The 19,061-nt window shown below is 36.6% G+C and overlaps 1 protein-coding gene across 3 annotated transcripts in view; it reads right to left on the reverse strand.

Moving 5' to 3' along the window:
• Positions 1-2,254: 2,254 nt before the first annotated feature.
• The window catches only part of SOHLH2 (spermatogenesis and oogenesis specific basic helix-loop-helix 2), a 54,414-nt gene continuing 37,607 nt past the window's right edge, over positions 2,255-19,061 (reverse strand). Inside the window, exons 7-11 of one of the 3 annotated variants that reach the window (XM_006927229.4) lie at positions 10,943-11,090; positions 10,721-10,809; positions 9,926-10,047; positions 4,810-5,066; positions 2,255-3,332 (exon numbers count right to left, since the gene is read on the reverse strand). In XM_006927229.4, the coding sequence (XP_006927291.2) occupies positions 3,312-3,332; positions 4,810-5,066; positions 9,926-10,047; positions 10,721-10,809; positions 10,943-11,090 (637 nt within the window). In that variant the 3' untranslated portion in view covers positions 2,255-3,311. Of the gene's footprint in view, positions 3,333-3,470; positions 3,970-4,809; positions 5,067-9,925; positions 10,048-10,720; positions 10,810-10,942; positions 11,091-19,061 lie in introns of those variants that run through there. The other 2 variants (XM_019825441.3, XM_045051980.1) reach the window with 2 other exon arrangements.

Genomic DNA, 19,061 nt, shown 5'->3' on the forward strand with positions numbered 1-19,061 from the left:
TGACAGAGAGAGTGTGTCAGTGGGAGAGAGGGGCAGAGGGAGGGAGGGAGAGAGAGAGAAAATGAATTACAAGCAAGCTCTGTGCTCAGCACGGAGCCCAATGTGGGGTTCGATTGCAGGACCCCTGGGATCATGACCTGAGCCAAAACCAAGAGCTGGATGCTCAACAGACTGAGCCACCCAGGTGCCCCAGATGTTACTACCTTCAAAAGCCTCCCATAAGTCCCCTGAATGGTTGTGTGATGCTTGTAGGTACCCAGTAATACTTCATATTTTCTCCTGTCACGGCACTCACCAAACTCCACCATAATTCTGTTTTACCTCTCTCCCAACAGATTCCCAGCTCTTGGATATAGAAGGTAAAATTAAAAAAAAAAAAAAAAAAAAGGCTAAGACGATGCCTCTCAAATAAATAGTTGCTGAAGAAATTAATAAATGACTGAAGAACTTCTGAGTTATTCAACATTTGAGTGTTCTCCTTTAAACATACAACAGTTGTATTTATGAACATTACCAATTACTGTCATTTCTGCCCTGTTGGGAGACCATCTAACTCTATATTAGAAGAGTGTGATGAGGGGAAGAAAATAGGTGTAAACAGACTGATACACTATTGATGAAAACTACACAGTGATGGCTAAACATCAATTTTCATTCTTCCATCTGTCTTGGCTTCAGAGGGGTTCCTAAGTTGACTATGTCTCTTGCTTTCCTTTCTCATAGTCATCGTCCAATTTCAGACCGTTACACCTCCTGGCTCCACGTTCACACAGGTATCCATCCAGGCACCTGTGCATCCATCCATCCATCCATCCAACTAGCGAGATGGCTGACACTGAGGATATAGAAATGAGTAAGGCTAAATTCTCCTCAAGAAGTCGTCTAGGGGCACCTGGGTGGCCCAGTTGGTTAAGCATCTGACTCTTGATTTTGGCTCAGGTCATGATCCCACGATTCATGGGTTCGAGCCCTGCGTTGGGATCTTTGCTGACAGTGCAGAGCCTGCTTGGGATTCTCTCTCTCCCTCTCTTCCCCTCCCCTGCTCATGAGCTCTTTCTCTCACTCTCTCTCAAAATAAATAAACTTAAAAAAAAATCCACTGCTGGGGTGCCTGGTGGCTCTGTGGGTTAAGTGTCCAACTCTTGATTTCGACTCACATGATCTCGTGGTTCACGAGTTCAAGCCCCACGTTGGGCTCTGTGTTGACAGTGCAGAGCCTGCTTGGGATTCTCTCTTTCCTTCTCACTCTGCCACTCCCCCACTTGCTTTCTATCTCTCTGTCTCTCAAAATAAATAAACCCTAAAAAAAAAAAAAAAAGAAAAAGAAAAAGTCTAATAATTTGCCTGGGCCATAGGAAGGGCTCAATAAATGTTTGTTTCTGTCCCTACTTCCTGTTCAGACAGGGACAGTGACTGCTATAACACCTGCAAGCTGTCACCTTTTCTAAGCAAACTCCTTGCACCTTTTTCATTGTAAAAATAACACTGCAACTGTCTCATGACCAGCCAACTTGATTTGACAAAGGAAAATCTGCTCCTTTTTTTATGGGCTCTTCCTTCCTTGGCTGAGAGCTGAACTTACTTGGAAGAGCACAATTTACTAAAAATGAAGTTCTAATATTAGAAATAAATTTGGGGGGTGCCTGGGTGGTTCAGTCGGTTAAGCCTCTGACTTCGGCCCAGGTCATGATCTCACGGTTCGTGGTTCGAGCCCCACGTCGGGCTCTGTGCTGACAGCTCTCACCTGTAGCCTGCTTCAGATTCTGTGTCTCCCTCTCTCTCTGCCCCCCAGCCCCTGTTTGCATGCTCTCTTGAAAATAAGTAAACATTAAAAAAATTAAGAAAAATAATATTCTTTAAAAAAAAAAGAAACAAATTTGGACACCTGCATGAAGTTCAGGATCATGGGAAGCAGTCATGGAAAAAACAGAGCTTTAACAATGGATCAGAGAGCCTTGCTCTTCATGTTGAAAGGAAAGGGGGACTGAGAGCGGCCAGGAGCCAGGATATACTCTCCAGGTCTTCTGTTGAGTTCGCAGCCACAGGCTGTCTCTCATGATCCACATGTGCACCTAGGAAATCCTCATGTGGAGCAAAAGTCCTAGTAACGATTAAGACCAGTTGTGAACATAGGAAGTGGCCACAAGTACCCAAAATACCTCAACAGGTTCTCTTACAGTATCAAAGCAATCACTCCTAAAAGCCAGAGTATAGAGTCAAGCACACATTTGTAATAATAAGCATAGAATCTTAGTTGGAAACTTGTAGTTCCTTTATAAAGATAAAGTTGGTCAAATATCTACAGGTTCCATTATCATGGCATCCTCAAGGAAAAGTTATACAATTTAACATGAAAATTAGGCTATGCCTAAAGTAATTTTTAAACTTCTCAAAAATCTAGTAAAATTAAATTCCCTATATTGTACTACTAAAAAAGGGAACGCATATTTATTAAACAAAACAAAAACAGACTACCATTTTCAAGGTGAACACTGAATATTTTCTTTAACAATAAAACTTATTATATGTGTAAGAACATTTCAGTGAAATATAAAACAAATATTTTTCTCCCCTTATTTTCAGCAGTTTTTTTCTAATTCGTCTTTTCTAATATCAGTAGGGAGGAAGAGATGAATAACAAAGAAAGTCTGTAGCTGAAGATCCAGAAAGAAAAATCTACCTATTAGCTATCATTTCACTCAAGGGATTACAAAATGCAAAAACAAACACATCAATTTATTCATTAGGAGTCAAGTGAGGAGATAAACACCCCTGTTGAACCGAGAGATCTTAGTTTGAATGGTGCATAATGGAGGAAGCTCTCTAAGATGTCAAATCTAGAAAGATACCACCTAGAAATGAGTGACAGTTATTCACAGTGATACTAAAAATAGGAATCGGGTTGTAACATCTATACTCAGTGAGGCTGGAGTATCAAAGCACCTCCCTAATCTTACCAATTTATCCAGTGTACCTGGACCTTCTTTGTAGCGGGTCATAAATTGTGGAATATTTTTTGAGGAGGAGGAAAAAAAAAAAAAGAAGTCTAGGTCACCAGGCCATCTGTTCTTGTAGTGCTCTGGCTGGGGGAGATCCAAGTATATCTGAGGTTAAGTGAAAGCAAGTGGCTAGCACTTTTGCTATCTATCTGCAGAAGCTTTTAGCACATTTATCAGAAGCCATACAGTGCAAACTCTTTTGATATTAGGTCTCTGGGTGTAGCTTTCAAGATCATTCTTTGTTCCATTCTTCCTTTATTGTCAAACTGTACCCAACAGGTGGTCTAGAGTGTGAATTTCAAACATGTGCTATTAATATGCCCAAAACTGTTGCTGCAAAGGGGAAAGAAAACCACATTAATTGAATCTTGGCCTGTTTTTACTCATAATGTCACAAATATATTTTCTATGTCCTAAAGCAATACGAAATGATTCATAAAACCATGTGAAATCTTTAGGTGAATAAACCCATTAAAAGATGTATTATTTATTGCTATTAAAAGTAATTATCTTACAGCAATTCTCCACCAAAAACTACACACAAAGTAAAGGTCAACATTAAAAAAATAATAATGTTACAATCTCTTTTTCATTTACCCCGTTTCCTGTCGGTATACTGATGATCATTAGCAAAAGTATTATATATGTAAATAATTCATATTTCAAAATTTCTTTGTAAGTATCTTTAAAATATTTTTCTCATAAATGTTTTTTGGGTAGGTCACTATTATTCCCATTTTATAGATGCCATATGGAAATAATAATAGCACCTACCTCAAAGTATTGTTTCAGAGATTCATTAGATCATCCACATTAAGTACACAGAGTATGTGGCAGATTACTTATTGAGTGCTCAAAACATGTTAGCTATTATTAATATGCAAAAGTATTAGCAACTATATTAAGGTTATCAGGAGTCCATTGAAAGCAGGCCAGGCTGGTTTGGGTCTTCATCTAAAACGGGACAGTTCTTCCAAAAAATAAAGATACCATTGTTTATATAACTAACTAGAATTTAAATGAAAACTTGAAACATTAAAAAAAAAAAGATACCACTGTTTATATCCATCTGCCTAGAATGCTTTTCCCCTCCTCACTCCCAACTCCTGACCTCTCTACTGGGCTAATTCTTATCCTTCAGATCTCAGCTTAGATAGTACTTCTTCCAGGGGTGAGCAGTCACTAACCTCTCCCAAATCTAGATTATACTATATATACTAGGGTCCTCCTCCTACATGCCCCAATATGGATCACAATTGCCTGCTTCTATGCTTCCCTATGACACTCAGGCAGGGATCATGTCTATCTATACACTACATTTCTTGGTGCTTAGCACAATGCTAGAACAGAGTGGATGCTCAATAAATATCTGTGATATGAGGACATCTGGGATCTCAAATCAGCCTGGTTTATGTTGGCTGAACAGGTTTTCCTTTAGCCTGATTGACTACTACCAGCCAATGAGATAAAGCAGCAGACAGTTGGCGGGGGGTGAAGGGGGTGGTTGAGGATGAGGCTGGTGAAATGGGATGTGGCATCATAGAAGCAGAGGGGCTGAAGGGAGGGGCTCTAGAGCAAACAGGTCCCATCTGGCCACTTAAGGTCACACCAGCAGCATCACATTCAGATCCACTAATTCTGGATATCTAGATATCAGTCCTGCAGCATGGGGAATGAGAGCCTGGGTTAAGTGCACCTGGCCCCAGTCTAAGAGACTTCTGACCAGAGTATTAATAACAAAATGCAAGCCAGGGGCCCTGATAGCTGGAATGAAAGAATCCAATCTGATCCAAGACCCCAGAAGACTTACCAGACAGTTGGGATGTGTTGAGCACGTCTGGCCCAGCACAGAATTGTAGTGCTGAGGAAGAAACTTTGAGACTTTGGGCACAGCTGATGGAAAATGAACTGAAATGTTCTGATTTGTTACAGCAGCTGCATCATAGGAAGGGACAACTTTAGAATAGTATCTGACAGCATGGAAGGAATTAAGAGAGAGAGCTTTGCTGGGAATTCGAGTTTTATACATATCACCAATTGCATTCTCTGAAGTGGAGCTGGACTGACCTTTAATAAAAAAGAAAACAAATATCCATCAGTATTCACAACTCTGTAACTTGGAACCACTGTATTTGAAATAAAAGTCCTCTATGTTGTTCCCTCCTGTTACAAATTTATACTACTCTTATACTCAAATGCTGATGGAAAAACACAGCGGACTTTTTAGTATGACGGTGCAATACACATACTGTAAATTGTGTGTGTCATCAGAAGACAGATTTTAGAGGAGCATCAGATCTCTGTGACTCTGTGTGTCTGTGTGTGTGTGTGTATGTGTGTGTGTGTGTGTCTTTCATAGTAATCAAAATTGTGACCATTCTTATGAACCCAAAGAAGTATGAAAGAATGTTGGAAAGTTGAACTCTGTTCAAGCACAAATAAAGTGTGGTTGATTTTATATCAATGAAATGGGTTGTATAATCATATATCTATGGTCTGTACAGTAACTAGAAGGCAGAAAAAAAATTTAAAATATATCATGAGGGGTGCCTAGGGCCTAGGTAGCTTAGTCAGTTGAGTGTCTGACTCTTGATTTCACTCAAGTCATGATCCCAGGAATGTGGAATCGAGCCCCACGTTGGGCTCCGCACTGAAAGCACACAGAGGCTGTTTGAGATTCTCTCTCTCCCTCTCCCTCCTCACACATGCATGCATTCTCTCTCTCCCTCAAAAACAAAAACAAACTATACACACACACACACACACACACACATATATATACACACACACATATATATAATATTAATAATGTAATCTGAAGTAACACTGTGAATACCTATCTTCTTTTGGATATTAGTAGTAAAGAAAATAAATTTTATGTCTATTTTACATACAAATGTATCTAGAATACTTGTGAAAAATCATTTCAGCAGATATGTACAAAGATTTATGGAAAGGACAGGTAAAGGTTACCTAATAAAATCTAAACACTGAACTCAATCAGTACTTCTGTGTTACAGGTCAGATGTTAGCAGACACCTGGTGACCTTGGGTGGTAATTTCATTTCTACAGCCTTCAATTTACTGACCTATGTGGTGAAAGTGACATTGGAAGACTTAACTGATTTCAACTGTTCCAATCCTCTTTCAAAAATAATTTGGCAACATGCATTATGACCTATATATGTGCTCACATTTTCAAACTCATTCATCACACACTCCCAGGTAGCTACCTCAAGGAAAAGTTCAAAATATAGGAAAATCTATGTATGGGGAAATATTTCCTATCATATTGTACACAGAATCACTCTCCCCACAAAACTACAAACACTAAATGTAGCAGTTGGAGGATGGCTAAGAAAATCTTCTATAAATTATTTGATAAGCCATTAAATGGTGGTATGAGGCACACAATAAAAAATTAAAGTATATTGGACATAATGTTAAGTAAAAGACACAGGCAACAAAACTGGATGTCCAATATGATTACTGCTGTAGAAAAATATACATAGAAAAAGACTTGAAGGAAATACATTAAAAATGAACAGCTATTATCTTAGCTGGGCTAGTTAAGGACTAATATTGCTTTCCAAGTGGAAAAATGTATATAAATAAAATTAAAATGGAGGTTCTGACTCAACGACCTTCAGGTCTTCCCCAGTCTGAACATGGCATAAAGTCCACAGTCCTAGTATATTTGTGTCTTCCCAAGAGCAGCTGCTTCATGTGATACAACACCAAGAGATGTTGGGGCACAGAGAGGCTTGAACTCACCACCGTGTAAACAGTAGTTCAGAGTTTCTGCAGAGTATAAACACTGAGAATGCACAAGTAAGTACTGTATGTTCAAAAGGTAACATTGACAGGCATATGCCTGTGGTCTGACCTCTATCTGATTTAATCTGGGCTGATTTAATCATTCTGGGTGATATTCAGCCACAACTACTTTAAGTAGATTAACTGTGGCTCATGGCTACTTTTTTTTCTATTTTCTTCCCCTCTCCCCTAAGTCAGGGGGAAAGTCTGAACTGACTAATAAAACACCCTGAATCTTGTTTGATTATATGAACAAAGAGGACTGTATGCTATTGTGGGTCTCTTTCTCTTTTGACTTTAGACACCATCCCTAGTAACATCATTTATTCCTGCAGCTTTTACCATGTCCTCATAATATGCACAGTACCTCTACAACAGCATTTAAAGTACTACAGGAATTCTATTTTGCTACTGTGACCCTCCCCCCTACTCATTTGCCAGCTCCATAAGAACAAGAGCTGCACCTTGTTCGTCTTTGAGCTCCCATCTTTCAAGCAGGGACATTTAAGCTGAGAACTAAGGGATGAACTGGGAGTCCCCCAGGTAGAGTATGGAAAGGACATCCCCAGCACAGGGAAGGTACTGAATTAAGTGAGGGGAATCCCTTCAAGGAAGTCAGCAGAAGGGTGACCTCAGACTCAGGCACTGAAGAGACAGGTCCGGGTGTCCTGTCATCTAGCATCTAACATGCAGATTAGGAGCTCAGTACCTTACTGACTTCTCAGTGAAGAGTCACTTTCAGGAATAAAAAAGTCACAAACTGGTAGCTGTATTTTTTTACTCTGGCTCCGCTTTTTTCCATCTTCTTATTTCTACAAGTACATTGGCATGCCTTGACATTATAACACAAATAACAAAAATGCCTCACAGTGGGTAAATACTTTTTTCACAAAGAATATTCATATAATGAAGGTTTCTTGAGCACCTACTGTATGCTGGTCATTGCACTAGGTACTAGAAATACAGCAATGAACAAAATAAGCAAAAAAAAAAAAAATTTCCGTGTCTTCATGGAGTTGATACTCTAGTGGGAGGTAACAGGCAATGAGAACATATGCAAATAAATATTAGAAAGTAATAAGTGCTATGAAGAAAAATACAGCAGAGAAAGTGGATAAGTCTCATGCCTTAAAAAAAGAAAGAAAAGAAAAGAAAAGAGAAAAGGAAACAAAAAAGAAAAAAGAAAAGAAAAGAAAGTGAAAGGAAAGGAACGAAAAGAAAAGTCCATGCATTATGTAATGCTGGGAAGTATACAGTTTTAACAGGTGGTTGAGACTTACTGAGAAGGAGACAATTAAGCAAAGATATGAAAAAGGTAAGTAAGTTAATATGTTAAATCCTCACAACATAGTTATTATGCAATTAATCTGAGTATTTCCCTTTCCTTTAGATTCTATTCATGTAATAAAGTCACTAATGTGCTTATCATCTATCAGTAAGGTAAGCTTTCTACTGGATAGCCACATGCAAAAGAATGAAACTGGAGGCCTAATTTACACCATTCACAAAAATTAGCTCAAAATAGATTAAACACTTAAACATAAAATCTGAAACCATAAAACTCCTAGAAGAAAACAGGGAGTAAGCTCCTTGACATTGGTCTTGGCAATGATTTTTTGTATTTGACACGAAAAGCAAAGGTAACAAAAACAAAAATAAACATGTGGGACTATATCAAACCAAAAACCTCTGCACAGCAAAGAAAATCATCAACCAAATGAAGGAAACCTATGAGAAGGGAGAAAATATTTGCAAGTCACATACCTGATAAGAGATTAATATCCCAAATATATAAAGAACTCATACAACTCAACAGCAAAGAAACGAACTGATTTAAATATGGGCAGAGGATCTAAATAGGCGTTTTTCCAAGAAAGACACACAAATGGCCAATGAGTACATGAAAAGATGCTCAATATGACTAATCATCAGGGAAATGTAATTCAGAAGCACAAGGAGAGATTACCTCATACCCATTAGAATGGCTAGTATCAAAAAGACAAGAAATAACAAGTGTTGGCGATGATCTGTACTCGTGCACTGTTGGTGGGAATGTATATTGGTGCAGCCACTAAAAACAGTACAGAAGTTCCTCAAAAAAATTAAAATAGTATTACCATATGGTCCAGCAATCCCATCTCTGGGTATTTATCCAAAGAAAATGAAAATACTAACTCAAAAAGATGGAAGCACCCCTATATTTATTGCAGCATTATTGACAGGAGCCAAGAACAACCTAAGTATCCATTGATGGATAAATAAAAAAAATGTGATAGATAAGAGATATATAGACACACACACACAGGCAAGCACACACGCACACATACACTGGAATATTATTCAACCGTGAAAAAGAATGAAATCCTAAAAAAAAAAATGAAATCTTGCCATTTGTAACAATATAGATCGACCTTGAGGGCATTATGTTTTGTGAAATAAGTCAGAGAATGACAAATACTGTACGATCCCACTTATACACAGAATCTCAAAAAACAAACATAAAAATTGAGCTCATAGATACAGAGGACAGACAGGTGGTTTCCAGATATGATGGCTGAGGAGTGGATGAAATGAGTAAAGGTAGTCAAAAGGCATAAAATTTTCAGTTATAAAATAAATAAGTCATGGGGATACATGTACAACATAGTGACTATAATTAATACTACCATATTACATATTTGAAAGTTGCTAAGCAACCAGATCTTAAAAGTTCACAAGAAAAAATATTGTAATTTTGTTGACAGATGTTAAGCAGACTTATTGTGATGATCATTTCACAATGTGTACAAATAACAAATCATTATAACATTATAACATATCATCACCTGATATAATGTCTTATGTCAATTACACCTCATTTAAAAAAAAAAAAAAGATGAGCTTTCTGGTAACAATGGTCAATTTGAGCCCAATTTCTGGAACAACACCATGTAAGTGCTTGTGGCCATCTTGTGTACTTCAGGCAGACAATACCAAAAGGACTCATGGTGTAATCTTCTAGCTACACTCCTTCCCCTGGTTATGGCAATGAATGCATAGAAGCACAGGGGTGCACAAGACACCCACATAACCCAAGCATACAAGCGCACAGGGCATCAGGCAGAGCTCACCTCTCACAGCTTCATCCAAGGAACCCCCTGAGGCAGGAACAGAGTACACATTCACACACTTATTAGCCAGGAATCTGATCCCTCTCACAGGTGAATAGGTGCTTGTCAATACACCATTTTCCCTTAAAAGGATAGAAAAAAAAAAAAAAAAAACACCTTATAGAATTCCCAAGGAAGACAACATGAACATTGCTGAGTTCAATTCCTCCCTCTATCATTCAAGTTCTAACTTGACAGAGACAAATTATACATTATTTAGGCATATGAACAAATTGGTGAACAGGACTCATGATGATAGTTTCGGATGTAGAGGAATGATTTGCTTTATAGTTTTTCTTTGTTTATACATTCTAATAAATTTAAATACAGAAGCATTCATTTGGCATGTCACATTTTGGACCAGCAAATTTTTTTTAAAACTCCCAACTGAAATAGGGCTGGACTGCTCCAGGGTCCATGATCTCCTGCTGGGGAATGGTAGAATGCATCCTGCCTCTGTTGGTCTGCCAGTCATGACCGTCACTACTGATAAAGCCTTATTTTATGATCTTCAGAATTAACAAAACAAGAAATAAGAGTGAGTCAAATGATGAGAAGGTCATGGGCCTGAGAATATTACATATTTTATCACTGTGACTAAATGATACAGATTGGCAATGGGAGAAGTTCATGGATTCTTCATAAATACCTGAGTTTTCATTATGGGTGGGTTCACTGCCTGTCACAATACTTCTAGCGTTAGCACTGGAGGAAAATACGAAGCCAACTGCCAATTTACAAGAGCCCTCATCATACCTTTGTGCCATGATTGGGCCTGGGAGGGATGGCTGGATGGACACTTGTTTCTTACAAAACCTCATATTGTTCTGAAGTACTTCCGTGATCTGAGAGAGAGACATTTATTTAGATATTTTTTCATGTATACAAATACACATACATTTCCAATTATAAAAAACAAAACTGGAGCTTTAAAGCACGGTCTATGAGGATAAAATTCAAGGGCTTAGAATCAAATACCTGGCCCATAATGGCTGGAGGGATTTTCTCCCGGACGTACTTCACATAATCAACTGTTGCCTCAAGAATCGAAGCCGCATCATTCTTTCTCCCCTTTATGTATGGCAACAGAGTACGCAGCTGCTCACAGCAATACTTGATTCGTTCTCTGAGCAGAGAATTGTAATAAATGAGGAATAATTAGTTTCATTTTCTTCCTTGTACAACAAGGACAAACAGTCCTTCCTTCTGGGTCTGTTAACAGAGGAACTGCCTCCCTCCCTATCTAGTCTCTGTTTCACAGAAAGGCCATGTCCCCGTAAGCCAGCAGCCGCCATAGCCCCTGGAACCACAACTTCCTGGGGCGTCTGTTCACGCTGCTGCCCAGTACAATGTTCGTGCTGACCGCAACCCCAGTTCACTCGCCCCGGGCCTGCTGCAGTGTGCAGGATGACCCTGCCTACGGAAACCCCCTCAGAGGAGGGAGTGGAATGCTACACATAAGTCCTTTTGTACTTCACACTAGAAGACTAGCAGACAAAAAACAGTCAGGAGATGTTTCATGTCACTGTGACCTGAACCACATTGTTAACAACGGATCAATTAGCATCTTGTAATTACATGGGCTTTACATGTAACTCTGTGTTCTGAGCCAAAGGAAAATCAGAAGGCTGCTTTCTTCAAATAAAGTAGGTATGAACAGAACAAATAAACCAATATGCAAATGAGACCATCATTCAGGCTAGTATCAGAAAGAAACTCACCTAAGTCTTTCATGGTTCTGAAGGGAAATGCATAGGAAATATAAATCCAAGCTTTTGATCTAAGCCTTTGGTACTTCTATTTATGCATATATTCATTTAATAAACATTATTAAGCACCTGTTTTATGCTGAATAGCAAGCACCTTGACATATATAGGGTCAAACGCTGGCTCTGACAATTACCAGACCTTTGGCAAATCACCAACCCTTTCTGAACCTCAAATTGATATATAGCCTGTGAATAACTCAAATATTCTAGATCAGCAGCATTTTAATTGGACTTTGATCAGTACTGACAGTTCTCTAGAGGTGTCTCAGGGACTATTCTAGAAAAAAAGGATAAAAAAAAATCAACAATTTGACCATGTACACAAAGGCTTGAAGTTTTTCAGAACAAACTTTTTGCAAGATGATATGCATTATAGCAGTATATCAGTAAGCTATTAAAAAAAACAATCTAAACACAACAATAGGTGGACACTTAAGTAAGCTATAGCTTACTAACTCAGTAGAATATTATCTGGCAGTAGAAATGAAATGCTATAAATCTTATGGGAAAAAATAGGATATTTTAGAAGATACAACTATAAAATATAAAGCAGTATATAAAATATGATCAAAGACATTAAACAAAGTAAAAATAAAGCACAGGAAAAGATTTGAAAGTGAAACCATCAAGTCATAGTTATTTCTGGATGGTTGGGCTATGGAAAATATTATTTCTTCCTTTTATTTTTTACATTTCCCAAATATTTTTGCCGGGTACAAGCTACTTTTACACTAACAAATCCTATAAGATATTCTTTCCAACATTCGTTAGGAAAATGTTCAAACACAGAAAGACTGAAAGAACTTAGAATCTGAATTCTTACAAGTTGAAAAATTAAGAATTTGTACAAAGAACATATATATACTTCACCCACCTAGAATCTACAATGAATGTTTACTGTTTTCACTTTGTCACATATGAATCATCGCACTGGCCATACCTTAATCTATTTTATTATACTGAAGAATTTCAAAATAAGTTGTAAACTTAAGACACTAAACTCTTAAACATATCATTAGCTAGAGTTCAATTATTTTATTTTCAAATAAAAGTTACATAAAATTAAAAAATACACATACCTTAAGTGTACCATTCTATGAGTTTTGAAAATCGCACAAAAGTATGTAACAAAAACCCTAATTATCATGATCACAACCCCAAAAAGTTCCTTATCTCATCCCTCAAAAGGGCCAACAACATTTCTGATATTTTTCCATCCCACATTAGTTTTGCCTGTCTTCGAACTTCATATAAATCAAAATCTACAGCATGCGCCATTTTATGTAAAATTTCTTTCACTCAGCATGTTTTTGAGATTTGTCCATGTGGCTGTTTATTATCAGTAGTTTGTTTCTCTTTATTGAGTAGTAGTATTCCATAGGTTAAGTATGCCATAGCTTATTTATCCATTCTTTTACTGACGAACACTTTGGCTGTTTCCAGTTTTCGATCATTATGAATAAGCCTGCTAGAACACTCTGTACATCTTTCTGTGAATGCATGTTTTTATTTCTCTGGGAACACATCTAAGAATAGAATTAATGGGTTAATTTTTTAAATTTATAAGAAACTGGAAGAACTTTTCCCAAAATAGTACCATTGTACACTCGCACTGTCAATGTATGAGAGTTCCTATTGTTCCAAATCCTTGACAACATTTAATACTGTCAGTAGTTTTAATTTTAGTATGTTGGCCTTTCTGAGCAATTTAGCATATTGTCAGTTTTCATTTTAGCATTTTTGGTACATGGTAGTACCTCATGCTTTACTTGCATTTCCGTGACAAAAATAAATTACGTTGAGCACTTTTTCTGGTGTTTATTGGGCACTTGCATATCTTCCTTTGTGAAGTGTCTGTTCGAATATTTTATTTCCATTTTAATTGGATTGCAGGGCTTTTTGGTATTGTGCTGTAGGAGTTCTTTATCTTCTGTAATACCATATTTTTTTCTAGCATATTTGCTTTGCAAATATTTTCTCCCAGTCTACGGTTTGCCTATTTATTTTCTTAGTGGTGTGTTTTGATAGCTACTTTTAAATTTTGATGAGTCTAATTTATCTACTCTTTTATGGTTATTACTTTATGTCCTAAGGAACAACTGCCCAACCTCAGCTTGTGAAGACATTCTCCTATGCTTTCTTCTAGAACAGCAAGAGTTTAATGTCTTAAGTTTACAACTTACTTTGAAATTCTTCAGTATAATAAAATAGATTGATATATGGCCAGTGGGAGGAATCATATGTGACAAAGTGAAAACAGTTCTTCTAGAACTGTACTGTCCAATCCAATAGCCAGTAGACTGGTCTATAATGATTTACATAGCCATTAGTCTATATAAACTAGCTAAAATTAAATAAAATTCAAATTCATTACCTGTTACAATAGACATATTTCAAATACTCAACAACTACATATGACTAGCAGCTCCTTTACTGGACAATGGATGCAGATAGAGAGTATTCCTAACATTGCAGAAAGTTCTACTAAACAGTACTATTCTAAGTTTTAGCTTTATACTATAGTTCTGTCTATGCTCCAACTTGAATTAATTTTTATACAATATAGTAAGAGATCAAGGTTCATTGTTTTTCCATTTGGATATCCAGCTGTTCCAACATCATTTATAAAAAAGACTTTTGTTTCCCAGTAACTTTGCTCTGGTGATTCACTGAAAATCAAATGAACACAAATGTGTTGGTCTAGTGCTGGGATATTATGTTCCATTGATCTATTGGTCAACCTTTATGATAGTAACACACTGATTAACATACTGTTTACTAAGTCTTGAATCAGATAGTTTAAGTCTTCCAATTTTGTTGTACTTTTTCAAGACTGCTTTATTCTAAGTCCTTTTATGTTATAGGTCTTTTTCATTTTTAAATCTGATTATCAATTTCTTTTTTTAATTTAAAACAATTTTTTTAATTTTTAAAAAAATTTTTAAATTAAAAAAAAAATTTTAATGTTTATTTATTTTTGAGAGAGACAGAGACAGAATGCGAGTGGGTTAGGGGCAGAGAAAGAGGGAGACACAGAATCCCAAGAAGGTCCAGGCTCTGAGCTGTCAGCACAGAGCCTGACATGGGGCTTGAACTCACAAGCCATGAGATCATGACCTGAGCCGAAGTCGGGCGCTCAACCGACTGAGCCACCCAGGCGCCCCTAAAACAACTTTTTTAATGTTTATTTCTAAGAGAAAGAGAGAGAGAGAGAGAGAGAGAGAGAGCATGAGTGGAAGAGTGGAGAGAGAGGAGACACAGAATCTGAGGCAGGCTCCAGGCTGTGAGCTGTCAGCACAGAGCCCGACACAGGGCTTGAACTACTAAATTGTGAGATCATGACCTCAGCTGAAGTCGGACGCTTAACTGACTGAGCCACCCAGGTGCCCCAGATTATCAATTTCTGTAAAAAAAAAAAAAAAAAAAAGCCTACTGGAATTATGATTTATATTCAAATAAAGTTATATTTCAATTTGGTGAGAACACATTAACAGTACTGATTCTTTCAAGCTGTAATTATAGTATAATGCATGATTTAAGTTTCCTTGGTTTATCACAGCAATAGTTTGAGTGATCAATGTACAGATACTATATGTCTTTTGGATATTTTTTCCTAAGTACTGCCATAAATGTAATTATTTTTCATTTTTATTTTCTAATAGTTTACTGCTTATATGTAATAACACAATTAATTTCTGTATATTAACTTTACATCTTGCAACCTTGCTATATTAATCTTTTGGTTTTAGAGGTTGTATTGTACATGTCTTAGGACTTTACACATAAACAATCATGCTGTCTATAAATAAGAAAGTTTTGCTTTTTCCTTTCTAATCTGTATTTTTGAATTTCTTTCTCTTACCTAATTGCAATGGTTAGAACAGTTTGATCAATGCTGAATACAGTTAGCACAAATGGGCACCTTTCCTTTGTTCCAGATCTAAGAGACATGGTCAGATTTTCATCATTAAGTACAAAGCTAGCCATAGGTTTTCATTGATGCCCTTTAACAGACTGTGGAGGTTCTCTTCCATGTCTGATTTGCTGAAAGGTTGGTTTTGGTTTTTTTTTTTAATCTGAAAAGAGTATTGAATATCATCAAATCATTTTTCAGAATCTGTTACTCACATGGTTTTTCTCCTTTGTTTACTCTGAATTCCACTGATTGATGTTTTGAATATTACACAAGTCTTGCTTTTCTAGAATATACTTGGTGTGGTCATGATGTATTACATCTTCATATATTGCTTGATTTGATTGGCTAAAATTATGTTAAGTGTTTTATGTCCCTGTTCATGAGGAATATTGGTCTGTAATTGTTTTTTTATGCCTTTATTAGGTTAGGGTTATGCTGGCCTCGTGAAATGGGTTAGGAATTATTCCCCCTCTTCCATTTTCTGTAAAAATTTAAGATTGGTATTACTTCATTAAATGTTTGACAGAATTCATCAGTAAAACCATCTGAGATTAATGTTTTCTCTTTGTTAAGGTTTTTAATAACAAGTTCAATTTCTTTACTATATAGGGCTACTCAGATTTTCTGCTTCCTCTGGTATCAGTGTTGGTAAATTGCGTTCTTCAAAAATTTGTCCATTTTGGGAGCGCCTGGGTGGTTCAGTAGGTTAAGCATCCGACTTCAGCTCAGGTCACGATCTCACGGTTTGTGGGTTCAAGCCCTGCATCAGGCTCTGTGCTGAAAGCTCAGCACCTGGAGCCTGCTTTGGATTCCGTGTCTCCCTCTCTCTCTCTGCCCCTGCCCCACTCACGCTCTGTCTCTGTCTCTCAAAAATGAACAAAATTTTTTTTTTAATTTGTCCATTTTGTCTAAGTTTCTGAGCTTACTGGCATAAAAATCTTCAAAATATATTATTCCTATATTTAAATGTTTATAGGATATGTAGTGATAATTCATTTCATTTAACATATTGGTAAAATGCTTTCAATATCTCTCCTCACTTGCCTGCTTCCCCTACTTTCTATTTAATTTAGATTTAATTCACTCTTTTTCTAGCTCCTTAAAATGGACTCTTAGGTCACTAATTTTCAGACCTTTTGCCTTTTCTAATATAAGCACTTATAGTGTTTTCCATAAGATTTGCTTTAGCTGCATCTTGTCAATTTTGAAATACTCTCACAATCATTCAATTTGCAATACTTTCTAGTTTTTCTTGTGATATTTTTCTTTTACCCATGGATTATTTAGAAGTATGTTTTTCAATTATTTGAGGTTTTCCTTTATATCTAATTCTTATTGATTTTTAATTTGACTTCATTGTGGTCAGGGAACATACTCCTTATGAATTCAACTCTTTTAAATTCAACTCTTTCAAAACATATTATATCCTTCAGCATATGATTTATCTAAGTCATTGTACCATGTGCCTTTGAAAAGAATGGGTATTCTTCAGTAGTTGCTGCATACAATGTTCTATAAATATCTATTAGATCAAGATGGTTAATAGTGTTTATCCATTCTGACAATCTGTGCTATAGTTGGATATAGGTGGATAAAGGCCTATCATTTTATGATTTTTTTTGCCTGTAGTTTCTTTGGCTTTTTTTTGTTCTTCTCTTCTTCCTTTCTTGACTTCTTTTTAAATAATTTTTTTTTTATTATTTTTTTTTTAATTTTTTTTTCAACGTTTTTTATTTATTTTTGGGACAGAGAGAGACAGAGCATGAACGGGCAAGGGGCAGAGAGAGAGGGAGACACAGAATCGGAAACAGGCTCCAGGCTCTGAGCCATCAGCCCAGAGCCCGACGCAGGGCTCGAACTCACGGACCGCGAGATCGTGACCTGGCTGAAGTCGGACACTTAACCGACTGTGCCACCCAGGCGCCCCTTAAATAATTTTTAAAATCCAATTTTAATGTATTGGCTTCATAGCTATGCCTTCTGCATATCTCTTTAGGATTCCTCTAGGGATTACAATATATATCTAACTTTTCATAGTCTATTTAGAGTTAAAATTTTGTGACATCACATAAAATATACAAATGCTGCCATCACATAAGTACCTTTGCCCCTTTCATCCTTCATGCTATAGCTGTCATATGTACACATCTACATATACAGTTGACCCCCAAACAACATGGGTTTGAACTGCACTCATCCACTTATACAGATTTTCTTCAGTAAATACAGTATAGCACTATAAATGTATTTTCTCTTCCTTATGATTTTATTAGTAACATTTTCTTTTCTCTATCTTACTTTATTATAAGAATACAGTATATAATATACATAACATATAAACTATTTGTTAATCAACTGTTTATGTTATTGGTAAGGCTTCCAGGCACCAGTAGGCTATTAGTAGTTAAGTTTTGGGGGAGTCAAAAGCTATGCACAAATTTTTGACTGCATGGGCATCAGCACCCCTATCACTTATGTTAAGAGTCAACGTTGTTACAAACCCCACAATACAACACTATAAATTTTCACTTATAACACACTGAAGCATTTTATATAAATAAGGAGGAAAAATGTTTGTTTTCTAATATTTTCTCATGTATTGATCACTTCTGATTCTTTTCAGCCCTTCCTAAAGATCCAAGTATCCATTTGTTACAATTTCTGGTTAGCTGAAAGAATTTCCTTTAGCCTTCTTACCCTGCAGGTCTGCAGCTGTCAAAATCTCTGGTTGTCTTTTATGTTGAAATACCTTAATCCATTATTTACTGTTAAAAAATAATACCTGATGGAAATACGATTTATACAAAGAAGTGAAGGGTATCAGATATAATAAGTATGGTGGCATACATAAAAGACTAATTTGTATCTAATTTATTAACATCTTAAAAACTAATTAGTAGGCCTCTGACAGATCTGGAGTAGTTATGTCTGCTGCTGGGGTTTCTACTACAGATGCAATAACAAAGTGTTCTCACACTTTCTACCTGTCTGATTGTGGCAGCCATGACTAAATGGGAGAATACAAGGGAAAAACATGGTAATACAGAAAAAAACATGGAGAAAGAATTTATGTAACTGAGAAATAACCTTGTAAACAGTAAAGAGCCTATTTTACTAAAAAAACAAACCAAAACCAAAAAAGAAAAACCCAAAAATCTAAAATTTGAGCTAGAAGAAAAAATATTTATAGGTGAAAATGACTGAAAATTATTTACCACTTCTTCAATAAAGATGTAGGGTGTATTTCCCTCCCCTTGAATCTCTCCTGGCCTGTGCCTAAGGTAATCAAAAGATATCCAGAGAAGTGACTACAACAGTTCCAGGACTAACATCTGAGAAGACAAAGCTTCAATGTTGGTCTCATTAAACCCTGAGCCATCAGGCAAGAGGTCTGTCTTAGCTTGCTGGAGAG

Source organism: Felis catus, chromosome A1 (genome assembly GCF_018350175.1).
Source record: "Felis catus isolate Fca126 chromosome A1, F.catus_Fca126_mat1.0, whole genome shotgun sequence".
Taxonomy (NCBI): domain Eukaryota; kingdom Metazoa; phylum Chordata; class Mammalia; order Carnivora; family Felidae; genus Felis; species Felis catus.